The sequence below is a fragment of the Hippoglossus stenolepis genome, chromosome 24 (assembly GCF_022539355.2).
Source record: "Hippoglossus stenolepis isolate QCI-W04-F060 chromosome 24, HSTE1.2, whole genome shotgun sequence".
Classification (NCBI taxonomy): Eukaryota; Metazoa; Chordata; class Actinopteri; order Pleuronectiformes; family Pleuronectidae; genus Hippoglossus; species Hippoglossus stenolepis.
The window spans coordinates 4,725,797-4,752,862 of record NC_061506.1 but is presented as its reverse complement, the minus strand read 5'-3'; the positions used below and the strand labels follow the sequence as shown (position 1 = coordinate 4,752,862).

The window sequence follows — 27,066 nt, the reverse complement described above, 5'->3', positions numbered from 1 at the left end:
AAAATGTATATCTAAATTGTGTACTTCTTCATAGGATTAATATTTTGTATTTGTAGTAGTATTTTATTGATTGTACTTTTGTACTTCACAACTTTTATTTATACACTTTCATTTTTACTTAAATATACCAAAAACTGTATACATAGATGAACAATAGTGTATGTAATAGTTTCTTTAATCTATTTTTTATGTCTACCTCTTCTATTGTCTTATTAAAATAAAATATACTTCACTGCATGACATCACTCTCATGCTGCAGCGGTGACTGGTCCTGCAGTGACACCTGCTAGTAGTTTTTTGAACTGCAAAAGAAATGACTGAAGGATCTGTTGGTTCAATCAATGTGTTAAAGTAATAATGAAAAATAAATAAATGAATTTAAAAAACAAATTATAAACTAATATTTCCTTCTGGATTTTTAAAAATATATTTCATTTTTATTTGTCACGGCAGAGATCACACAGACATTTATGTAAAACATCTGAACAAAACATGCATTGTAATCCTAGGGAGATCAAAAAGTAAAAATAAAATATACACGTTTTTCTGGGTGGTCGCTTCGCTTTTGACGTCACGCTCTGGGTGAACTTGAACACAACAGGCGCGTAGCTCTTACGTAAGCAACATGGCGCCTGTCAACAACAGAAAAGTAGCTAATGTCGCGTTTTCCAAGAGAAATTACCGAAAATGGGTGAAACTCCGGCTTCATTTCACAGCTGAAAACGTGACAAAGTGGATGAGTTACCAGGAGAAATGTTCTTGGATGAAATTGAACGCTCCTCGGTGGAGTTTGGAGCCAAAGAAGTAACTTTAGCAATATGACCTAAAAGCTAATTTGTTGTTAATGTGTTGCTGCTGAGAGAACTGGACAAAGTAAACTCTCGTTTTTTCTCTGTGGACTTTAATGAAACAACAGGTGGAACAAACACCAACATATAAGACGTTTTTCTGTGTTTGGGCTTCATGCGAAGGAGGAACTACTGTTTTTTAAAGCTATACGTGGAGTTTACGAAGAGGACGGTTTGTTTGAGCAGGTTGTTTTGATTAAAACCGGCTGTGGGAGTCTTCATCCTCATCATCACCCTCATCAGCATCTTCATCACCAGCAGCATCACTATCATCGTCACTACCATCTGACATCAGACTCCTCGCCAAGGAGAAGCAGTTCCAGCATTAAAGAGGTTAGTGTCATGCAGTAAGAGATTAAGTATTTAAATACATTATTTGTATCACAACTTTCAATGATTTAAAAGACTTTACAGAAAAAATACTGTAACTACACAGTGATGTTGCTGTATTTGCGCTTCATGTCCAGAAGATGGCAGTGTTTCTTTACTAATACCTCTCTTGGCCTGCACTTTACTGAATCCTAGTTCATTCCTTTAAATAATAAAGTGTGTGGTCAATCCCAGGAGCCCAGTGGACACTTACGTTTACAAAGATGGATCAAAAATGAATGACTTAACTGCAAATGGGTTGAAGTGGTGAATGTACGTCCACCATTTTGCATATTTAGGGATTAAATTGTTTTGTACTTGTGGCCAGATTTACGTTTATGTCAGAAAGACAAAAAGATTAAAAAAAGTATTGACACTTGTGGTAAAATGTATGTTTTCATGAAGTGAATGTAAAATGTGTTGTTAAGCTGAATACCTTGTTAAGATAGAGGCAAGATGCAAGAAACAGGAAATCTAACATCTATTGACTCGAGTGTGAATTATCTGATTAAAAACAGGAAGCCAGTCTTTGAGAGGAAACTGACAGTCATTCATCTAGACTCAGTATTGCACCCACATGCACCTATAAGCTGCACGTTTTGGGCGGTGGGAGAAGCACCCATCGGAAACCAGTGCACAAACAGGGATAACAAACTCCACATAGCAAAAAGCCTGTCTGAACCAATTTGCCCATCCTAGTAGTTGGAATGCATCCCTCAGAAAAACGCAGACGAGTACATTTCCCCCGTGCACAGGCACATGTGGCTTTTGTATTCCACAATAATGTTCATCACCGTATTCAGTCGCACAATGGGTGATGTTTCCGTCTTTTTTGTGACAGATTCTGCAGCTTCAAAGTGTAAAACATGGCAGACAGACAGTGCTGAAAACACTCAGTGAATTCATCATCATTACCCTTAATAAAGACAAGGTAAAACCTCCATTTCCCTGCTTTGAAGGGGCATTCATCACACCATCAAAAGGCTGAGAGGTGAAGAGACACTGATGGAATGTTAAAGAGATGGAGAGAAGGGGGTGAACTGGGTGAGGGGGGGAATTAAAAACAGGAAAATCTTGTTTTGGTTACATGCTGCTGAAGCGGGGGTGGGGGGGATTGTTTTGAGAGGAAAAGTGAGGGAGGAAGAGAGTGAAGGGGAGGAGGAGAGAGAGAGATCGCATCGCAGTACACCCCGTGCGTAAATGTGACCATCCTCGCCGTGGGTCCCCTCCATCCCTCCGTCCCCGCGTCCCCTGCAGCCTCCAGCGGCTCCTCTCTCCTCCTTTTCGCCCGGATCACCTGCTCGGTGGTCACTTTCGATTTTGACCGTGGAGTCCCGGGTGACTCGGCTCGGCGCCCTCCTCACGGGGTTAGGGGGAGCGCCGGGGACCACGTCCCGCTTCCTGCCGGGCTTCGTGTCAGCCCCCGCCGAGAGCAATGGCACGGAGCGCCGGGAGAGACGCGGCTCGACCCGCTCCCGGATGCCCGTGATGCGGGGTCTCATCGCGCCTCAGAACACCTTCTTGGACACCATCGCGACGCGTTTCGATGGGACCCGTGAGTGCATTTCTTATCTGCGAGTTTACCCTAATCCCTGAATGTTTTGGGGCACATGAATGGATGCGTTGATTAGTTTAAACTCTGAAAGTCCTAATCCGACGACCTACAAAGAGCTTAATAAGGATTGAGGGCACATGGAGAGACGGACCTTCCACTGGCGCACTGATACTTTGACTTCTGAATGAATGATGATGAATGAAAGCAGGCTCCAAACATAAGGAACCACGAAGCACCTTAAGTCTGTGGCCACTACACAGCCTGATCTGATGCTTGGGCTACTTTTGTCACTGCATGCACTAAAATACAGATTGTTTAAAGTCCATCAAGTAGTTTAGGTTCATACAACATTATTCATTTATTACATTAAAGCAATAGATAGATAATAGACAACATATTTTGGACCAAATACAATTTTTTAAGAAATTGGAGGCAAAGATGTTGTTTCCTGTCTGTGTCTATTGTGATAATATGCTCAGCTGCTATAATGTACAGTGTGAATTAATGCAGTGTCATAATTACCATTCAAATAAGGCTTTGGGCTGCAGCTTTGCAACCGAGAGCTGTCCGTCAATTTGAAAACGCTGCGCTCCGATTCGATGTGGATTCAGTTTGCAGCAGATTCAATTAGAGATACACTTCACACAACAGTCACGGGTGTGGATTAACCTGTCAGGTGAACCCAAGGCGAAAAATTAAGGGCTGCTGAGCCACTGTTAACCTCATCTTCTCCTCACTTCTCCTTGATTTGCTGTGGTAATGTGATTATATGCATGGTTTTGGGAATCTGCAAAATATGAGCACAAAAGACAACTTTGATTTTGACTCTTAAAGACCAGGCCTCATGATCATATCGTGCCCTGTTGTATTGTTAATCAGATTTAAAAACCAGCTCTATATGACGAGAACATTTCAAACCATTACATCAGCAACCGCATACAGCACAAAGCTATTCATAAAGTAAAGGTGGAACCGGAACTCCTTTCACATCAGATATTGATATTTACTTATGCACGGTTCTCTGAAGATGAAGAAGACACAGATCTGAGCCTCGCAGACCAGGTCCGTCACATTATTGAACAGACTCTTACTCTAACCTATGGATGTTATTCACCTGTTTTGACCCAGAAGTCATTGCAGAACCCTTCACATCAGTCTGCGCATTAAGAAATCACTGTCGATCAATGTGCAAACTGCAGTTGTTAAAGCTTAGCACGGTTACATAACACAGTTCTGAAGGCACACACTCACAGGCAGGACCGAGCAGCAGATGTGTGGTTGAAGGACGAGCGGAATCTGTCTATTTCCTGAAACACATTAGTAAATTAGGGTAAAATAAATGTGCGTAGGTCATAGTTTGATTCCTGCTGCAGTGTGTTCAGAGGAATGATCAGTCATGAGATGATATTGTGGCATCTGTAGGTATGTGACATTTCGTTTGTCCCCTGAGGACAAAGCTATATGAGGTAGCTTTGATTCAATTGGGATTTCTTTTTTCGATTTGTGTCAACAGCGATCAGTTCTCCTCTAATGGAAGTGTATCTGATCGCTTCCTGCAGTTGCCCGGCAGCCACGGTGTTCAGGCCAGGAGATGGAGATCCATAAGACTCCGGACTCCAGAGCAGAGATTTATACTCACTTTAGGAGTTCTCCTCTTGCTCCACCTGCTACATAAACCCACATTTACCTGAGAACTATATTAAATTCAAATGGCTGCATGAACAAAAGGGTGGGAATCTATGTTCAAAGGGACAGTGTCCACACCTGGGACACTGTCTACAAACTGTGTCCATGAAAATGATGAACTGAATCCTTGCAAGAGACCAAAATCCTCAGATGATGCTTGATTTCCACTTTCTGCAAGCTCAGCTCCGGCTCTGATTAAACAGGGATCAGAGGGCTCTCTCTGGGGAATGGCTCCCACACTATATACTATTCCCATGACACCCCCTCCCATATACTAGCCCCAGGAGCGTTAGTCCACAGAACATGCACTGGACGGTCCTCTTTGAGATGAGTAAAACCCTGAGTATTGAAGATCTCTCGTTTTACAGATGTGAATCACAGTGTCCCTTTGCCAGCTTACAGGCACATAAAACCTTTTAACGTAGCTGGAAAGGCTCAGGAAAAAGAAACCAAAGGTCAGTCAATTAAGGTAAAAACAACAGCATCTGTGCTTCCAGGGTCTTAAGCTCAGTTCATGCTCGCTGCTCTTGTCCTTGTGCACAGCAGCGTGCACCAGAAATGACGTTGGATGGAGATTGCAAAGTCTGTTGGTGAAGATGAGGCATTCTACAGGAAACTATGGAAAATCCAAGAGTTCCTATAACTGGACCTTATGCATTAATCCCTGACAGGTCTGAATCTGTCTCCCCCTCTCTAGTGGCCTGACGGCATGGTCTCCCCAACCTCCCCTCTCTGCTGATACCTCTCCACTGATTCACGAGTTCCCTGGGCCGATCAAACCTGCTCTGTTTGGTTCTCAGCCTGCGTCACAGCAGGAACTGATGGCCCTCCTTTGAGCAGCCCCAAAAATGAGGCTTTGAACATGAGCCACCCAGAGTTAAAGGTTTCCAGACTTTGCCAACACATGAGCCTCTGTCAGGGGGTCTCCTATTCCCCGCACCCTAAACATTTAGCTGTTCGAAGTCTTTCCAGAAGCTTCCAGCACCATCAACGCTGAATTTTTCCTTTTCTGGGTATAAAAAGATGAAGAATGTACGTCTGGTGAGCAGCAGTTTCTCACACTTGGACAACCTTGTGTGAGGAAATGAAGTCTGGACCGATGCTCACGTTGAGCACTTCATTCACGATTACACTCTTGTTCCTAACCTCTGGCAGGCCAGTGGTAAAAAACACAGTAGGGGCATTTTAATGAGGTAGACACAGACACAGCTGTCTATGGGGCGCTGTCATGAAAGCATCGGGAAGCAGGAGCTGAACCAAGCGTTAGTTAGCGTTGGTTCAGAGAAGAAGACAAACAGGAGTATTGGGGACCTTCGAAAAAACACACCAAGCGTCTTTGTGGCATACACGTACATCACCAGTACATCACCACGCTCATGACTTGAAGCTATGCCAGGAAAAACAGTGCAGGGCCATGTTCATTGTGAGTGATAGTGTTTCTCAAAGCCAGCTGAGCAGAACGGGATTTCCAGGTCAGAAGCTGGGATCTTCCATCTTTCCCATACATCATTAATGCGGCACGATAACCACGGAGACTCCAGGGAATTCCTCTCTTCTTTTTTTCTCTCTGCTTCATACATTTCAGAATAGAGCTTTAGAGCCCTTTGTAACCCAGAGATATCTCAATCCCTCCCCCCCACTTCTGGGAAACTGTGCTCTGTATGTGCTTGGTTTGTATAATGTTCTGATTGGACCATTAACTGGTGGTTTGCAATGGACATTAAGCTTTCTTACCTTTTTATTTCTTGTTTTCTGCAATAATTCTGGGTAATGAAGTCCTTTAATCCATGCAGTTCCTGTATTAGACTGTATATAAAGTCTAATACAGGTCATAAACCCTGCCTGCTCCATGCTCACTCCTGCACAGACCCGGGCTCCAAATGCTAAGATATTCTATATGGGATATTTTTGCTTCATTTCTGGGTAGTGGGAGGAAGTGGAGACGTGTCGTCCATATTTATATACAATGTGTTCGACAGTCTCCCGCCATGTGCAGGAAGCTCAAAATATCAAAGAAACCTTCTAATCATTTATCAAAATCACATATTGGTGATGTTTAGCTGCTGAAACTAAGATTTATTTATCATTTATTCACTAGTTGATTGTTTAGGCTGTTGAATGTCCAACAATAATGACAAAATTCTGATTACTAATTATCCACAGAGATTAAAAATAAAAGATGTCTTAGTTTTTCCAGCTGTGAGAAACCCCAATGGGATGTTTAGTCTTCAGGGATGTAGAAAGTCAGCTTTATCTTTTGCAAATACTTTTCAGAAGAACATATATTAATGCTTGATTCTCTGGAGGTAATACAGTAGTTGTGATTGGATCTGCATGCCCCTGTAAAAGAAAAGTGAGTGAATGGGACAGAGGGACTGAGCTATGTGTCTTCCTCAGAGGAGTTCGGGCACAAAGCCGGGGGCTATAAAGTTTTGAAGCTGATGCAGAGTGAAAATGTGCTTCCAGTTAAAGTTTAGGAAACACATTGGAAAGCTGGTTTCACAAATTATCGTCGTCTTGCAGTCAGTGCTCATCTCTTTCATTTCTTTGGCATGGACCCTATCTAAATCTTTATTTGTCGGAAAGTATTGGCAATGGATGCTATTTTATGACATAAAAAAACATGAACAAGTACTCATCAGAAATAATCAGATCATGATTGAGGGTCGTTAATGGCTAATGGCTCAAAAAGTGCACAGATTTGATTTCAATTTGCTTTCAGCGAAATCATTCGGTGTCTTCACTGAGGTCAGGTCCATCTCATTACAAGAGAAAAATTGATAAATTGGATTTTCCATTAGTTAGATTTTTTTGTTCTGGTAGCAGAAGAGCAACAGAGCAGCTGCACCTCATGTAAGAAAGTCATCAATATTTTATCAGCACCAACTTCAACAATACAATGATGAAACTCACATTAATACATTATCTCGCTGTTACGACCGACTCAAGGGCAGATGCACAAAAAGCTCTCCAAACTTTCAGTTAGATGCAATAATTATGAAGGAGGGGAATGTTTTCATCTCTTTTCTGTACATGATAAATCCATCAGAGCTGAATCATTATTATTATCATTATATTATCAGGTATAACAATCAAGAATTGGCGTTTTAGTCCATGGTCATTCATGCTGGTGATTTGAGAGTCCGGTAGTCTGATAGTTTGATAGTCTGTAAATCTATCTTAATATCTATTGTATCTTATACTCACATATACTTATATATACTGATACATAAGTAAATATATTTTTATTGTGTGTGGGTCAGGTATGGTAACATTTATGGTGTAAGCCTCCTGAAACTGAATATAAATCCAAGCAGTGTCCTTAAAAGGTGCTATACGGGTGTGTGTGTGTGTGTGTGTGTGTGTGTGTGTGTGTGTGTGTGTGTGTGTGTGTGTGTGTGTGTGTGTGTGTGTGTGTGTGTGTGTGTGTGTGTGGCAGTGCATTGTGTGTGGCAGTGCATTGTGTGTGGCAGTGCATTGTGCACGGCGGTGGATGTGTTGTGGCGGGCTGTCGCTGTCCCTGTCATCAGTACCAGGGTTTATCGGGGTTCCCCAAGCAGCTCAGGGGCTGAGTCTGAGTGGTTTTGTAGTTCGGCTCACACGTTTTTTTGCACCTGGGTTGTAGTGTGGATGTGACAGGCCTCTCCTGGTGCCTGGAGAATGTGCAGGAGATGAATACGGCACAGGGAATAATGCAGAACGCCAGAACAGCACAGCAATAGGCCAGGGTGGAAGGGAAAGGATGTAGGACATGGAAGTGTTTCTCTGTAACCAGATCACGTCTGAGGGGGAGAATGTTCATGTGAGTAAGGGTCGGACCACGTTATACACTCACTGAATTCTAACCAACACACATCCAGATGCAAAGATGTGACTTTCTGCTTCTCCATCCCAAATATGTTCACGCTGTTAAATGTGCAGCACGGCTCAATAATTAAGTGTTTTTTCTGCCGCCGACATTTACATTATAATCATTAATGCATCTGCTCAACATGTTTCCCTGATCAGTAAAAACGAGTTGAGTTTAAGTGGACACATATGTGATGCACCTGCATGAGCACACATTCCTGCACAGTTCAACGAGGATGAAAATGCATTCATCGCATTTGTTTGAGCCTGAAGGTTACACGCGATATATTTTAATGAGAAATATAAATACAATTGTCTTTGTTTACGAATGGTTCCATTAAGTTGGCTGCCTGTTGCGACCACCACCACAGTATCTAACTTGGTGAAACAAACAAGCTCTTTTGATTTCCTCAGTTATTATTTTGATCCATCCACTTGTTCTGTGCTGCCTCAGATAAAACATGTGAATTCCACTGAGCCTCGTGCACCAAACAACAGTTTGATTTTCTTTAAAGAGGTTTGGAGCTTTTACACTGGACATGCTTTATTAATACACATATTATTCAATTTCATTGTCCCCAGTTCATCTTCATGCAATCTCACTCTCTCTGTGTCTTTACTAATTCATCCGTCTCTCACTCTGTCCATCCCTCTCTTTCAATATTTTGCCGTCTCTCTCGTCTTATATTGCCCTCATTCTTCAAATTGAGTGCTCCGGCCTTGCGGAGTCATTTACGTATGGACTTTAATGATCTCAGCAGAATGAGCGTCTCGGCTGTGTGAGCCACCTTTCACACCTAACTCACTTTCATTATGAATTATTCAAGTTTGTGCCCATAACTGACGCTGTCAAAACCATTTGTCAGAGCTCCGGCTTCGATACCAGCCTGGCAATCTACGCACATGCTTGTTTTTGTGTTTTATATTTCAGTTTGAAATATTATTGGTTAATATCTCACCCCCTTTATTTTTATTTGTTATATATTGTCTACACAGCACCAGCTTCGACTTAATTAAATCTGCCGGGGAAGCTTGGTGACATAGTGACGAATTGTGCTCTCGGGCCTCTGTTAATAATAATAACTGAACAAAACAAATTCCAGCGGTATGAATTTGTAACATCAATTCCTGTCTCCTAAGTGATTGCAAATCATACGATAGCAGATTACTCTTCAAAAGTTCCTGACTTTGTTGCCTCCTAAAAAGACACCGCGGAAAGATAAGACGGCTGAAAACAACAAAGTGCCCTTTCTCATACAAAGCAAAACACTCAACATTATTCCCGTGGTATTTTTAAATTCAATTTCTTCAGCACTTAAAGCATCACTGTCCACAGAAAGCAAAAAAAGTCCTTGAGGAGTGAATCAAAAAGTGATTTTCACAGTGTGTGGGGCTGCACCGCTCGTGTCCCTGCTTGGTATGGCTGTCGTGTGGGAGAGTGGCTGGGCGGCTAATGCACTGGTCATAAATACATCACATTCCATCCTTTCATTTCTGTTGTGTGGCTTCAGGACTTCATGCCTGGACGAGAACAGGACGCAGCATTGTGTTGCTTTGAGGTGCAGATATATCAGATACATGTGTATATCAGATACACAGCGTATATGAGCGGCTAAAAAATGAGAATCCCAAATCCCCCCAGTGATATAAGCAGTAGGTTAGTGGTTGTATTTGTTTCTATGCTGCACTGAAATAAAATTGTATAACCAATGCAAATTGCCCAAGGCTGTGAAAATACAGAAATGACTTGCATAATTAAAATCTTGGATGTTGGTGCGTTGTGGTAAGGTTTATTTTTGCAGCTCAACTCCATACAACGTGTGATAAAGCCGCCGCTGCTGCTTGAAGTGCTGTAGGGGAGAGAGAGAGAGAGAGAGAGAGAGAGAGAGAGAGAGAGAGAGAGAGAGAGAGACGCATCGGACGAACAAAGAAAAGGCGATATTATTTGACGAGAACAACAGGCGGTAGACGGAGTTAAAGGAGATTATGTAAAGTTTATTGAAAAGCAGCAGGTGTGTTAAAAACTCCCCCCGTGGGGCGCTCTTCAGAGTGAGAGTAAATGCTGTGGGGAAAGAAGAGTGTGCATGTTGTCATATTGTCTTTGATTTAACGTGACACCTTTGTGAAATCGTCGGTGATAACCCTGCATTTGAGGAAAGTGTGAAGGTGCAAGTGGAACAAAACTGTCAGCAGACCTTAAAGGCACCGCGCACAACTGCAACAGTGGTGCTTCCTGCCGGCTGAGATTTGATTGTGAATGATTAGAAATTAACCCAAAGGCGTTTTCAAGCCTCAACTTTGGCGTTTTTTGTTCAGCGCCATCTTTTCATTGAAATCAGAAGCAACCATATTTGGAAGCTACTTGCTATCAATCACAAGATATCCACCATAATGGGATGATAATTTACAAATTGAACATCATGCTTTATTGAAAAAGACTTGAAACTAGAGATTGAGGGCACAAAGTCCTGAGGAAAATGTTTACTGACATTATAAATCAAGTGAGAACTGGGGTCTTTGTCTGTGTCTTAATTCAGGGGCTGTCTTCTTCGGAAGCTGCACTTGAAGACCGATTGCATCACAGTGGCAAACGAGACGAGAGAGTAAAGGTTTCAGGTCCTTCCACATTGACTTCACTCTCCAGGCCTGGAGTCTATGTCCATCTTCATACACAGTCTGTGATATTAACAGCTACAACTCCAATGAGGGCTTGAGGGAGCCTTTGTAAAAGTCTGGGAGTTCTAGTTGTTGCACGCTCACACGAAAACCAACCTGCAGAATGTCTTCAGAATGAAGCAAATAATAATGGATTGTCAAAGAAAAGAATTGGAAGTACTAGAGAGTACAATTGTGCAAAAAAGAACAAAACAGGCATTACTTGAAATGGATATTTTTCCTGCTTGATTTCATGCAGATGAGATTAAACAGTTTTTTCATGTATCTGAACCATAATGGGTCTCCTGAGCTCCTGCTTTGATGCCTGTGGTCGTCTAACTGCTCCCCTTCTTCATTAACAATGCTTCTGTGTCTCGGTTTCCCTCTTCTGTGTCTTCTGCTCTACTACCTTCCCATCTCTTCTCCCCTCAGACAGTAACTTCGTGCTGGGAAACGCCCAGGTCCAGTCCCTCTATCCCATCGTCTACTGCTCCGACGGTTTCTGTGAACTGACTGGCTTCGCCCGCGGCGAGCTGATGCAGAAGAGCTGCATGTGTCACTTCCTGTACGGCAGCGAGACCAGCGACCGCCTCACCCCGCAGATGCAGAAAGCTCTGGACGAGCGGCGAGAGTTCAAGACCGAGATCGTTCTATACAAGAAGAGCGGTGAGGCCGATGTGCTGGAGGATATTGTCAATTTGAATCATGTTCAATACTGTTGGTGGAGTCAGACCAAAAAAACTGTATTATCTCCCTTGTGGAATTCAAGGTTATTGGAATATTCTCTAATCTCTGTTCTCTGAACAGGCTCCAGGTTCTGGTGTCTGCTGGACATCGTGCCCATAAAGAACGAGAAGAGCGAGGTGGTTCTGTTCCTGGTCTCGCACAAAGACATCACCGAAAACAAGGACCAGGACCATGGCAACGAGTCTGACACTGGTGAGGGAAAGTTTGAAAGAGGACAACAATTAAACGCATCATCCAATTCCACAATTGTTCACACGAAAATGATCTAATAGAGGCTTCACAGCTGGGGCACAAGTGTAGCTGCACACGTGATTTGGGGTTTTATGGAGGGGTTGGAGGAAATCACCATGTAATGTCCCTGTTCTCCTTTCCCCCCTCTAATCAGCTGCTGTTTCCAAACTTACTGATCAGCAGAAATCTACAGTTCAGATTTTGTTTATTTCCATGTTCTGACAATACTGGTTTCATTTAAATAGGTTGTGTTTTCTCTGGATCTTGTCGTCATCTTGTTGTCAGCAGGATTATGCAAAAACCAGCGTTATCCGAGGAAGAAACCATGAGAGCAGATTCTGATAAAGATCTATGATGTTTTTCTTACTTTCTTTAAGATAAGATAAAATAATCCTTAAACAGTCCCACAGTGAGGAAATGTTGTGTGTTGCAGCAGCAACAAGGACAGCCCACAAAACATAGACATTAGTAGTAAGTTGTAAGTAGACATGCAATAAAAATGCAAGGAAATATAAAAATATGAATAAGAGGTCTATACGATGTAAACAGAATATTAACACTTTGAGCAGAGTGTACACAGTGTAATGGATGAGCCTTAGCGGAGGTGTGAGCTCTCCACGCGCCCTCCTAGCTTTATATAATATGTGCTGCTGTCGTTTGACTGTAACTTAACTTTCTTTTGCGATACTTTCATCAAGTTGTAAACATATCTGAGGTTAACATGGGCCTAGTGGACACCTAAATTATGAATGAGTAAATCATCAGATGCCTGTTTTTCAAATCAAGGTGATTTGAGGGTCTCATGAACATGAACGTTGACTTTCTGAAAACCATTTCTTCTACTGATGTCCTGCAAAGTTGAGGGGCTCAATGTTGTTTTCAGAGCTCGTAGTACTTTCACTGTGCTAACATGACTCACAGGAGCAGTAAACATACACTACGGCTTCAACAGTCTAATGGTTTTACTACGCACATGCCGTGTAATGTGTTGTTTGGCCGAATCAATTTGGATTATGGTCGGATTTTTGCAGCTGCAAGCGTCGGCAACAACATAAAGTGAGATTTGAATGTGAAAATTAACCCGAAGGACAAACCTGATTGCAGGACATATGGTAGCATTAGACCCCAGAGCCTCATTTAAACCCAGAAGAAGTGTTTTTGTTCAGTATCAACATCTACAATTTAACTTGGAGCAATGAAACTCGTGGTCAAAGCAGCCGCCCTCGTACAGTCTCGAATTTTGTTCTTGCAGGGCTTCAGTTTCTTCCACGCGTCTACTTCACGTATCTCAGATTTTTGTGTGTCGTCGTTTTCAGATGAGGAAACGGGCCTCGAGATCCACCAGGTCAGCCGCCCTCCAGGCTTCAGCGTGGAGCGCCGCCGCAGTCGCGCTGTCCTCTACCAGCTGTCCGGACACCTACAGAAACAGGACAAGACCAAGAGCAAGCTCAAGATCAACAATGTGAGACACGTTTGGTATCTTCTGTCCTAATTAGGTGTTGACCTACTGATATCTTTGCTCTGAGTTTCTACTTGTACGGAGAAGAAACTGAATCAGCAACTATGAAATCTGCAGAGCAAACACATTCATATTCATTCACGATCAACCTTTTGTCAGATTACTTGTAGGCCTTGTAGAAAAGCAAACATATTAGTGTAGGTATCGTCGCAGGATTTTAATAAACCTCGCAGCCTCAAGTTAATTTAATCTTTCACTGAATTTACTTCTGAAGGGCTGCGATGCACAGTGTCAGCAGATTACTCATGCATCTTGTATTTGCAGAAAAAGGGGTAATTAGTTTGTTGGGCGCTCTGCAAGGGCCTCGTTTCTACAAATTTATATTCTTATTAAACCCAACGAGGTGAAAACATGTAAATTCAAGCAAGTGAGAGGAGGAACAAAATCCCCGGGCAGCACAATCTCAATGACTCTGGACCTTTGATTAAGAAAAGTGGCATAAAATGAGAATTTATTGAGAGAACGGCTGACAAGGTATCATAGTCAAAAGATTAAAGATTCAATATGTAACAATAGTTCGTTAAAATGTCTAAAAACGTTTTATATTATGTTCCCTACATACAATGTAATGCTAATGATCTGTATTTTCCTTTGATGCAACACTTCAAGTTCTAAGAGAAACCAATGAATAACCCTGCACTGGTAGAACTGATGATAAAATATTTATACTGACAAGTTGAGGTCCTTCCAAATTAAGGGCTCCCAGTAATTGCACGAATGCTAATATGGTTAATGTGAGTTCAGTATTAATGTTCGTGTGTGTGTGTGTGTGTGTGTGTGTGTGTGTGTGTGTGTGTGTGTGTGTGTGTGTGTGTGTGTGTGTCCGTGTGTCCGTGTGTCCGTACACCCAGAGTGTACTTGGAGCCAACGTGAACCCGGTTCCCGAGTACAAGGTGGCCGACGTCCAGAAGTCCCGTCTCATCCTGCTCCACTACGGAGCGTTCAAGGCCGGCTGGGATTGGCTGATCCTGCTGGCCACTTTCTATGTGGCCGTTACCGTCCCCTACAACGTGTGCTTCACCGCTGTGGAGGCGCGGGAGGACGGCGGCTCCGCAGCGCGAAACCCTCCCAGTGTGAGCGATATCTTGGTGGAGATCCTCTTTATCATCGGTGAGGCTGCTTTCACACGCTTGCCTTTGTTTTCTAACTTTAATATCATTGATCCCCAACCATTAGAGCCAATACCTATACATATATTTAATATCAATTTCTTCCAATATTCTGTCAGTTTAAGGGGGAGCTTCCTGGCCTAAATATGCCCATGAAGTCGGCCTGGAGACGATCTCTCCTCGTCTCTAAATTGGCCCCTCCATCCAACTCCCCTCCGAGCTGTATGCTAATTCAACCTCCCTCTCAAACAATCTCCACTTATTTTTCTATCTCAACCTGCTGTCTCCCCTCTGGCAAACAACTCCACTAATCCCAATCAAAGACGGCTTGTTAAAGGGGATTTTCTTTTTTTTTTTTCAGCTTGGATCTGTCTGTCACAGTTCTTTTACTCCACTAAACCCTGGTGACGTTTTCCCACAGCCCAGTGGTCTTGCCGAAGTTTATAGAACCTAATTATGAATGAGGTTTTGTTTTCCGTGTGTCAGATATCGTGCTGAATTTCCGAACCACCTACGTGAGCACGTCCGGTCAGGTCGTGTACGATTCCCGCTCCATCTGCATTCACTATGTCACCTCGTGGCTGTTTGTGGATCTGATCGCCGCCTTGCCCTTCGACCTGCTCTACGCCTTCAACATCAGTGTGGTGAGCCTCACACACACAAACACACACACACACAACACTTTTGTGTGTCCTTGCATTTCTATATTAATATTTGTGTGATGCAGAGGTAGAAGCTCAATGGGCCTTGCCGGTGGTAATAAACTTTCTTTTATCAATACCACTCTCCTGCATCTCTCGCCATTGATTTAATACGACCACGAAGCAGCCTTCAAATAGACATGTACACTGAACACACACACACACACACACACAACAATATATTATTCTACAAAGATTTCTCTCAATATTTTGACTGTGGACTATCGGATAAGATTTGCAGAAACATAGGCTATGCATGAGCGTTTCCAATTTTTTAAGGTAAGTGATTACTTTGAGTAAGTCCTAATAAAGCTGGGCTCAGACTGCAGCAATGTCAGGCTGATGTAACCCCAACCGGGCACCGTGAGAATCAGAGGAGGAATCTGGTTTCCATTTGAACCAAAGAGAGATACGAGCTAGCAAACAAGAAATACAAATAAAAATCACTAACAGAATGATTTGCTCTATATTTCTCGATGGCTGGCTCCGGCCTCCTGCGCTCATTACTTGCTGTCGTAGCTTGAAGGGAGTCTGAGCTACAACAAGAAAGTCATTATTAGTCAACTGGTAATTAAGCTGATAAATGAGTGCGCTGTCAAGTGGAGGCGAGAGTGGCCAGATGATGTGGAGTGTGGAGCCTTATCACTGTGATCACTGTGCTGCAGAGGGGAGGAATCTGGAAGATCGCAATTGTGTTTGATAACGTACCATCATGTTTAACGTTATTGTACTTCCTCATAAGTGTTTGGATCAATCCCCCCCAAGATTCCTCATGATCTTTCATACGTTTTTAATCTAGTCCTCCCTAACCATCAATATTATTATCGCCCTTATCGACACATATGAGAGAAATACTTGACATATTGTTGAGTTGTGTTCCAAGGCTCGAATTTTAATGATATAATATGCAACACTTCTTCATGAAAATATCTAAAAACATGCTCCCACCAGGGAAATATACATTTTTTACTGTGTTAACAGGAACCACTGTGTCTGTCAGCACCTCTGAATATGGAGTAACACTGGAGAAAAGCTATTTTTTAACACACGTGCGTTATGTGCTGAATTAAATTCCCTGAATGGATGCATATCCACATATCCAGAGAATTAGACCCTGTCTGAGTGTGATGTAATTCATCATCAGTTGTGCCAGAACCACAGCTCTCCTCCATTTAACAGGCCGCTTAAGAGGCGGTAACACAAGGGAATTGCATCCTCAGTTAATACAGAGATAAGGGAGGAAATCAATAAGTGGAAGATGAGGGACAAAGTAATTTTTCAAGCTGAGGACGATAATGGCAGCAATTGTCTCTGAATATCGTCTCTAAGTTCATCTGGAGTTAAATGTGATGTTATGGATTTTAGTCGTCCCATTTGAGCTGAGACTGTGGAGAAGCTTCTTCTCTATCATCGCTTCCAATCAGGACTAATTAAAATTCTCAGGGTGCACAAGTAATTTCTAATTACACCCCTCCCCTGGCTTTAGAGAGAAACCGTTTGAGATTAAATAAGAGATTGATTTCCTATTTATATCACAGGAACTCATCCAATCCAAATTCTAAAAAAATCTGTTCACGTCCATCACTCCTCTCCCAGAACTTTGGCGTTCACCTGCTGAAGACGGTGCGACTCCTGCGTCTCTTGCGCCTCCTGCAGAAGCTGGACCGTTACTCCCAGTACAGCGCCGTGGTCCTGACGCTGCTCATGTCCACGTTCGCCCTGCTCGCTCACTGGATGGCCTGCGTCTGGTACTTCATCGGACGCAGCGAGATTGAAAGCAACAGCAACGCCTCCTGGGATATAGGTTTGTGTGTCTGTGTGTGGTGTTATTAGCAATTTTATCTTTTGAGGTGACAATTAAATTGGTGATTTTCTTATGTGTCCTTGTAGTATCAAACACACTTCCTGTGTGAGTTTGAAAAGTGCTAGTTTCACCCTTCATGTTTAAGAACAGCTTCTTTCAGGGTAAACTCATGTAATTGATGCTAAACTGCGAAGGTAAAAAGTTTTCACATCGCAAATTAACCTTCCTCAACTTCCTAACTCTCTGTTTTTGTGATCAATTAGTTCCCGATTAGTACGTGATTAGCCTCAATACTCAATGTCCACACGTGTCTGAGAGGATGCAAATGGCAGCTAACTTCCCAGCTGCTGCAACCCTGTTTGGAACAGTTGCACGCGTTTATAATTTCCAGCTCAGTAGTTGTTGTACACAGACTGACAACGCAATTACACCTCCAGAGGTGGTTAGGTTTGGCCGAGCGGATCACAACATGTGCGTTTGCACCTGAACCTACTTGTGGTAAAGCATGATCTGATTGCAAAAATGCATTTTGATGTTAATGGGGTAAAAACGCTTAAAAAACTCACATCACAATGACAGAATGGAAAATGGGGATTCAAGTAAGAAAAACATTGACAAACCTCAAAGTAAAAATATGTCACTTAATACAATTTCCAGGGTAACAGCTCCTTAGGATTGTTAAGTGATAGCTGCTGTACAAACTTCTGTAGCAGAACAATGTTTGGGCCTGAGCTGCATCACAAAAACACACAGTGTGAAAACGGAGACCAAAAAAAATGATCATCTGTGTCATTTTAAATTTGAATCGATCCACAGCTCTTGTACACTCAGCGTGTGATGACTGTGTGCGTCCTTTTACTGAGAAAACACTTCTAATTATGGTGATCCGTCTCCCCCTCCTACTGTGCTCACCGGTGCCAAACAACAACAATACTGTGAGGTGCATGTGGCGACGGCGTTTAAGTGATTTTAATCTATGAGACTAGAGACATTCACTCAGATATGTTCATGGGGGAAATGGAAGGCTTTCAAAAGGGCTTTGTTCTACTCGGCTCGAGAAACATTATGTATTTACTGTGAGTTTAACATCACACATACATTCAGGAGCGTTACCTGGGACGTTCGGGGCATTGTACCAAACCGAACCATGACAAAAAGAAGAATAGTTTTACCTGTTTTTTTAATACCGTTCTCTCATGTGCAAAAGAGGCCGATGAAATGAGAAAGTGTAAAAGACTCATAAATAAATAAGTACTAATCTTTGTCCATGGCAAAGAGCTCTGGGTCAGAATAATGTTAAAAAGATCAGAGTAAACAAGAGAAAAACCCTGAAAGCTGTTTAAAATATAAGAAAAACAACAGAGGGGAGGACAAATTCGAAAGCCAAACAAATGACTTGCCCCGTGCATAAATGTAAATGTAAGCTGACATTATCTGAAATGTGAGCATGCAGTGTGTCTGGCCTCTACTCCCAAATACACAACCACCAACACAGAAGTAATTACTCTGCCCTTCCAGCCTTGTTACCGCAGCTAATGAAGCCTGCTAGTAAAGGTCATCTTACAAGCATGGATGCAGTCTCATTAAACTGACAAACTATTCTGGACTGTCCCCTGATCTTCCCCCCACCAGGCTGGCTCCATGAACTTGCCAAACGCTTGGGAACGCCATACTTTCTGGCACCGCTGACCTCCCTGTTGGGGGTGTCCGATTCGCCGCAGGGCGCCATGATGGCAGGACTGATGAACCACAGCCAGTGGAACGGCTCCGGGTTGGAGCAGCTGAGCGGGGGGGGTTTGCTGGGTTCGGGCCAGTGGAACAGCAGCAGGGCCAGGGCGAGGACACCCAACGGCTCGGCGACGACCCTGAACGGCGGCCCGTCCGTCAGGAGCTCCTACGTGACCTCGCTGTACTTTGCTCTGAGCAGTCTGACCAGCGTGGGCTTCGGCAACGTTTCCGCCAACACGGACTCTGAGAAGATCTTCTCCATTTGCACGATGCTGATTGGAGGTGAGCAAAACACTGTCTTCAGTGGAGACAAAAGAATCCACATTGTTATCAGGATCTTTTACACAAATTGGGAAACTGTGAAGCTGTGGGTCATTAAAGAATACAAGGATTTTGAGGGTCATGAATTTTTAATCCAAGGCGAATCTGAGCGCAGGGGCAGAACAGCATAAATCACTTGTTTTAGCATCTTCGATTTCTTTCAAGGCAAAACACAGCTCACTGCAATACCAAGTTACAATCACCTAGCAAGGGCTTTATTACTGGGAAATAGTTATTTCTCTTAGTTTTGAGTAGTTATTAAGTTATTAAACAGTTTAAATCTCGCCAGATCATAACCTTTAACTTTCGTCCTTTTCCCTCTTTCTCCGTCTCCTCTGCAGCACTGATGCACGCCGTGGTGTTTGGTAACGTGACCGCCATCATTCAGAGGATGTACTCGCGCCGCTCCCTCTACCAGACCCGCACCAAGGACCTGAAGGACTTCATCCGCGTGCACAGGTTGCCCAAGGCTCTTGAGCAACGCATGATGGAGTGTTTCCAGACGACCTGGTCCGTTAACAACGGTATCGACGTCAGCGAGGTAGGATAATTAATATTATCTAACTCTGAATGGCAAACAAGCTTCTTTCTGAGAATGCTTAACTTTCTGAAATTGTTGTGTGACCTCTGTGGATTGGTTGACCTTGACACTTACAATGGGATCAAGTGGTTCTTAAACTGAAAGTGCCAGTCGGCTGATTTGTCCTCCCGGCAAACTGAAGAAACGGCTCAAAGTCATAGAGAGGATTTAGGTTTTGTTTTGGTTTCCATCATGCTGTGGCAGCTATCTTAATTTCAAGGATTAATGGCGTCATTGTCACAAAAATCCCTCTCAGTGTGTTTGTCTACAACAGATAATCCTTTTTAAATTGATAACATGCTGTTGGACAGGCACTAATGTTTTGGGGTAAATGTGTTTTTCCCTCGTAGGAGTCGTTCAGCAGATAATGTCCCAGAGAGCTGTTTGATTTGCTCTTATGTGAGTGATGCGAGTAAGATAGACTTAAGATAGACTTTAAACACTGAGAGGAACTGTTTGCTATGTGGGAAGGTGAAAGGTTTTATTTCGTCCTGTTGCCGTCACCTTCCCACACACTCACAGTCAAACAATGACACAGAAGGAAAAGAAAAGCTAAAAGAGAAAGAAACACATACTTCGCAGTCATAGTAAAACAAAATTTTCTCTCCACAGCTGCTGAAGGATTTCCCGGATGAGCTGAGGGCCGACATCGCCATGCACCTGAACAATGAGCTACTGCAGCTGCCGCTCTTCGAGTCGGCCAGCAGGGGGTGCCTGCGCTCCCTCTCCCTCATCATCAAGACCTCCTTCTGTGCCCCCGGGGAGTTCCTCATCCGCCAGGGAGACGCCCTGCAGGCCATCTACTTCGTGTGCTCGGGCTCCATGGAGGTGCTTAAAGACAGCACCGTGCTGGCCATTCTAGGTAACATACAAACTGACATAAAACATGGAAGATTTCAAACTGTCCCTTATTATAGCTGCTAGCTGATAGCTGCATCAATATAAACAATACGACAATCAATATCAGTCAATATTAATGGAAAAGTAAAAGCTAACTGTGTTTACTTGTCTTTTTCATTGAAATTCTTACGTTTGTTCATATGTACGATAAATAGACGTTTAGTACTTTGTGATTTAAAACAATTATATATCGACCATTTGTATTATTCTGTAAAGATGCACATATTAAATTCTAAAATCATGATAAAATATAATATAATACATGTCGGACACAAAACTAAATGACACAGCTGAAGTTCAGCACCATGGACAGCACCATTTTCTGTAATTGGTTAATATGGGAGTCTCCATCAATCCCTTGTCCACCCCCTTTTATTTCTGCTTGTCCAGAACCAGGTTTAAGAAGGAGGTAAGTACATCAATGGGCTATGCTTCGAGTTGGTGGGTGGGTGGGTTTGAGTCAAGCTTCCTGTTGGGCAAACATGAAGTTAGAGGGACTTCTCTGTCTTGGACTCCAAACCCTCCTCGAGCAGAAGAAGCCACAAAGTGCTTTATAAAGGAATATCTTAAGAAAAATTATTTAGAATCAGCTTTACAATTACCAAACCAATTTGCGCAGCGGAGAGAATCAAGGTTGCGATACCTCTTCTCTTCGGTCTATCTTGGAGTCTGGTCGGGGCTTTAAGAGCACAAGATGAGAAAGGGCTTTTACCACTAACAAGTTATTGGACTGGCAGCGTTTAATAGCCAGCCAGCTTTTGTGAAGACGAACATAATGAAGAAGAGCAGCCCTGCGCTGATAAAATCTGCAATCATTCCCATATTACACTGTCCCTGTGGGCAAACGCTCCACACGCCGTTGGGTGAAAGATTGTGCGTGACCCGGGAATTGATGGAACCGTTTGGGGAGCAGCCAGAAGCCCTTGAGAAATCCATAAATGACATTAATGCACAATTTAATGAATGAATTTATGTATTTATTCTGCTACTTGGCAGCAGTGGAACAAACTGTAAACAGCTCTGATGTATTATCACCTTATAAAGTTGTCGTTATAGTGACAGCACTAGCCAGCAGTTACACATTTACTCATCCGGCATATAAAAGGCAACATTAACATACATTTGGAGTTGTGTTGCCTTCTCATGCATGTTAATCCTGTGCTCAGTCTTATTTTTAGCTCCTTAAGGAAATATCAGGCTCCTTAGCTGCTGAGACAAGCTGAACTGCGGTAGACAAATTCCCAATTAAAAACCTCAGCATTAGTTATCTAATAGTATCCCAGTTACCTACAAATACCAGAAAACCAATTATAAATATCGAGACACAGTTCCACTCAGCCAAAAGTCTCTAACTCAGAAATTCACATAATACAAACTAAACAAAGTACGACACGTCTCCAGTAGATCAGCTGATTAAACAGTTAGAACCAGGGGCCTGTCATTCCTCCAGAATAAGATTCTCTGCAGAGCCGAGTCTGACAACGTTTCCATTCTGCACAACACGGATGAAACGGAATCGATAAACACAAACAGACTCACAAACAGGCGCTGGAATCAGATCAGGCCCATATATTGCAGAGGGAGCAAATTGGCATTACAGTTTTTCATGTTAATGATCTAACTGGTGTAAATAATGAAGTGGCGGCTGCTCACAGAGGAAGGAGGGAGAACTGATTAGCATAGCATACCTGCACGTGCATGTGGGTATTGAAACGTGCACAAAACACACACACATTCCCCTACAAACAATGCAAGGACACACATGCACGCATGCACAAACACACACATTCTTTCCTTCTCTCTCTCGCTCTCTCTCACACACACACACTTGCGCACTCAAATTATTTTGGCTTTGCCACTTTGGATCTGCAGCTGTGGAGCTCATCCACTCAAATCACAGGAAGAATATAAAGAATATATTGCTGCCATATTCTCAATTACGTTTATGGTGGAAAACTCCAAACTACTTAAAACAACAAAGGCCTGTTCCATTTAAGTTAATTATTTTTACCGTGTCTCCGTTTTCCAGGCCGGGGCGACCTGATTGGCTCTGACTGTTTGACGCAGGAGGAAGTGATTAAGACCAATGCCTGTGTGAAGGCGTTGACCTACTGTGACCTGCAGTACATCAGCCTCAAAGGCCTCCGCGAGGTGCTCTGCCTGTATTCTGACTACGCCCAGAAGTTCATCACCGAGATCCAACACGATCTGACATACAACCTCCGGGAAGGACACAACACGGAGGTACGCTGCATTTTGTCTGGTGCCATCTGTGGATCTCTCACTCCATCTTTCCCTCACTCAAAACCCTGAGATACTTTTTTCTTTCACTTGGGGCAACAATGAAGAATCTTTAAATCCACTGCCTGGAAATGCAGCGCAGTTTTGTCCAGTGTCCTTAAAGAAGATTCTGGCTAAAACCCATAATTAGACTCCTTCTGTTTTCCACAATCGCCTCAGCTGTGTGGTGACCTCCTCCGGCCGGCATTTAACGCAGCGTCGGCGTGATGGCTTTGCACTTGAAAAAAAAAAGATTAGCCATCTGGACTGGGAATGAGGAGGAGGACAGGTCCTCTGCTCGAGATGCAGCCAACAGATAGAACTTGAGCTAAACATGGACGATTTCACTGCCAGTGATTTACAGATGGAACTCAGCTGCGGCGTTCACATGAATAACCAGCGTACACTGTAAATAACCACATCACATTTTCAGTTTGAGTACGCCTGGTAATCAGAGCAGAGATCCAAGAGAAACGTCAGGAGACCAGACACTGTTTCATCATAATTCAACGACTTGTGTTTTGACCAGAATATGAACACCTGGCCATGTTATTATTAGACGAACATAATACACTTAGATACTATGGATACTATCAAATAAGTGCAGCTTACTTAAACTGCATTGGACTCAGGTATAGTATAATAGCTCCAAATCTTATGAAAGAAACTATGTTAAGTAGAGAAAACAAATCAATCAAAGTCACAAAAAGGAGAAACATGTATTCCATCTCTTTGCAGCATTGTAATGTGCTGATTATTTCCCTAAAAACACTTTTATATCAGAAACTGCCACAAAAAAGTAAATCGGAAAAACTGATTCTCATCTGTCACCATCACAAGGATTTTTGTAGCTGACACCAGCCTGTAAACACACACACACACACACACACACACACACACACACACACACGTAAACACGTGCAGCAGGAGCAGTAGTGTGTCCTCCACCGAGTGTGGCGTGGGGCTAAAAATAGCACTGTCAGATGGGAGGAGGAGGGGCGGGGTCATCCCTGCCTGGATAAATATAGAGGAACAACCAGATGGAGACGAGTCGCAAAAAACATCGGGAGGAAGAGGAGAGGAAGAGGAAGAGGAGAGAGGAAGAGGAGAGAGGAGAGGAGAGAGGAAGAGGAGGGAGGAAGAGGAGGGAGGAAGAGGAGGGAGGAAGAACCACACTGATGTTTGCATTCATGTGCCGACACACACACAGAGCACACACCATATGAATGAGCAACATCTCTCACATGCTGCACCCGTATTTCACTTTCTTTACGACCCACAAAGACACACATTGGTTGATGCCCTTATTGTGACATGCTGCAGTGCATATCAAGGGTGGCACGTGCTGCTCTCTCTCCCTCACACACACACACACACACACACACACACACACACACACACAGACACACACTGAAACTCCAAACAGCCCCTTCTCCGCTCCGATCCCTCCAGGCAAACCTCTGCTAAAATTAAACCTCCGTGATCTAAAAATACCAGTCGGACACGTGAGCCAAACACTGGATGGGGAAGACAACAAACTGAGGGGGGGAGAAGGGGAAGGGTGGTGGTGACAGGGGAGGAGAAGAAGAAGAAGAGGAAGAGAGGGGAATGAAATGAAAGGAGGAGATGAGATTTGTTTGCCAGTGTTTTAATCAACGTTCAATTTCATTCCTGTGAAGATGAAGGGAAATATTAGTCTATTAGCTTTCCCCACCAGTAAGAAGATGCTGACTGCAGGATCTTTATTCTGAAAGGGCGATCTGCTTGAATATGAATTGTCAGGAGTAATGAGAATCTTTAAAGGTCGTCCATTTTTTAAGTTTATTCTGAGATTAAAAAATAAAGCCTCAGAAGAGCCGCGTGTCTCTGCGACTGAATAGCGTCGACTCTCGCTTGGTTTTGAATGAGAACGCTCCTTTTGCAGCGCAGCCGATAAACTGAATGGACGTCTGCACCATTGCAGCCTTTGTGAATTGCAAGCACTCGTCTACGGCTCAGCAGCTCCCCCACCTGGTCAAAGAGCTCCACCTCAACACTCTCCTATTTCTGAGCTCTCATTAATTCACGAGCTGTGTCCCAGTTCCATACCACCTACTTAATTCAGGTTGTGAGTCTGTCGTGTTTTTTCCCCTTGAAAAGTGACAATAATATACTGAATGTATGAGGGCAGCTTTTTACCTCCGATATCTGGGTTGTCAAAACAAAACTTTCCATGATAAGATGAAATGACAGCATATCTCTGATCCCCATGTTGACTGTGTATGTCCGTCTTCATCAGTGTTGCCCTAACTCGACACGTTCTCTCCTGCTAATGTTGATTTTCCTTCTTCAGGCAGACTGCGAGAGCAACGGGGGATTCGTGAAGAAGCTTCCCTCCATCAAGGAGGACGAGGAGGGGTCCGGGTCCGAGGGGGAGCGCTCCCCCCTCGCCAAGATACCCTCCTTCGGAAGCCTGGGCCGGGGGCTGCGCTCCCCACTGCGCTCCCCTCTGCGCTCCCCCCTGCTGCCGCCGAGACCCTTCAGGCCGTCGGGCGATCACGCTCGGCCCGCGAGCCTGCAGATCCCCGTGGTGAGCTTCAGCTGCCTGCGGCCGGACCTCAGCCCTCGGTAGGGAACCACTCACTGATTTATCAAGCGGGTGTTTAGTGTTGGCTCAGAGTTCATTCAGTGGGGATTCGACTTATCAGTTCTTGATTTACTACCTTTTTGTCTTGTGTGAAACTCAGCGTCTCCCTCCTCCTGCGTGTCCTCAGGTTCGTGGACGGGATCGAGACAGAAAACCACAGCGCCAAAGCTCCGAAGTTTGATTTTTCTCCCAGTGCATCTCCGAGTTTCTTACCCAGCCCTGATACTGCTTCCCCAGGTGAACACACACAAACGACGGACCACGTTCATCTCTTATTTTAAAGGACAATATCAGCCTCGTCTGAGATTCGTGATTCATTGACATGTAATTGAATGAATAACTAATCTGTTCTTAATTATCCGCTGTAGAAGCTCTTATTCACTCAGCATGTGTGTGTCCACAGGGGCCCTTGATGATGGTGACACCATGCAGACTATTGCTAAGCTAAAACACGAGGTAAGGCCCATAAAATGCTTTACAGAGCAAAACAGTGAAAACGAAAATACAAAAACGGTTTAACGAATAATGCAGAGTTACTGTATACGCCAAAATTTGACAGTAACCCTGAAGAACTGCTTTGTGTGAGTGACCTTCTACTCACACGCAGCGTTCGTGACTCTTCTGATTTTCCAGATGAGCGTCCTTTCCCGTCAGGTGACAGCTGTGAGTCAGGAGCTGCAGGAAATGACGCGTCTTCTCAAGCCTCTCTTCCACAACCCCGCCGCGCTGCTGACACTCAACGCTGTGACTCCGCCTCCCAGCATGTCTTCGCTCAGCTGCTCCCCGGCCCCGCCCCTTCTCACCCAAAACACACGTGTGGACGGGTCAGTCGAACGGAACCGTCCGGGCGTCCTGGTGCCCGAGCCGTCCTCTCCTCAGCTCAGCATGACGGCGTTCCGAGGAGAGTTCGATCCGTGTTCACCTCCCCGACATTATCCTCCACTTCCTCATCACACCGACACGCCTCCCCACGTCTCCCAGTGCTCCGCTCCTCCGTCACTCAACAGTTCTCCCCATGAGCATGCAGCTTCGCCTCATCTTTACTCCTCCTCCTCCATCCCTTCTCTTTTCTCATCAAGCCACCCATCATCCGTCAACCCCCTCTTGATGCACTTATCAGGGCCTGGTAGCGAGCCACAATCACATCTCCAGCTCCTGTCGCAGTCAGAGTCCCAGATCCAGTTCATTCCTCACTCCCAGTTCATGTCCCAGTCTTCCCTCTCCCAGCCTCACCTCCAGCCCCTTCTCCAGCCCTCACACCCCAGAGAACCAATCCTGAACCTGCAAGAGATGGAGTGGGGGGAGAGCACCGCTCAGCTCAGCTTCATCGACGAAGGACAGCCCACAGCGTGAGCTGAGAAGAACGAGGCACTGACACTTGCACGGGACTGACAGACGGGGACCAGCATGCACCACACGACTTACTGCATGACAAACGTTTGCCTAAGTTTGGCATGTGAGCTACGATGTAAATACATTGATTTGAAAGGATTCTCAACTATGATCATGTGCACCAGGTGTAAGCAGATCCGATAATAAAAGAGTTTGTTTTACAGTT

General features: G+C 43.9%; 1 protein-coding gene across 2 annotated transcripts; it reads left to right on the top strand.

Moving 5' to 3' along the window:
- Positions 1 to 611: 611 nt before the first annotated feature.
- Positions 612 to 27,066, top strand: LOC118103644 (potassium voltage-gated channel subfamily H member 3). Of its 2 annotated transcripts, none has more exons than XM_035150786.2 (15): positions 612 to 1,181; positions 11,395 to 11,628; positions 11,770 to 11,901; positions 13,257 to 13,402; positions 14,311 to 14,569; positions 15,055 to 15,212; positions 16,866 to 17,073; positions 18,706 to 19,083; positions 19,464 to 19,663; positions 20,315 to 20,564; positions 22,632 to 22,846; positions 25,215 to 25,489; positions 25,636 to 25,745; positions 25,912 to 25,964; positions 26,142 to 27,066. In XM_035150786.2, the coding sequence occupies exons 2-15, from the start codon at positions 11,499 to 11,501 to the stop codon at positions 26,859 to 26,861; spliced, it is 3,234 nt and encodes a 1,077-aa protein (XP_035006677.2). In that variant the 5' UTR covers positions 612 to 1,181; positions 11,395 to 11,498; the 3' UTR covers positions 26,862 to 27,066. The 2 variants fall into 2 exon arrangements, with proteins under 2 accessions (XP_035006677.2, XP_035006676.2); XM_035150785.2 differs by lacking the exon at positions 612 to 1,181 and adding an exon at positions 2,376 to 2,772.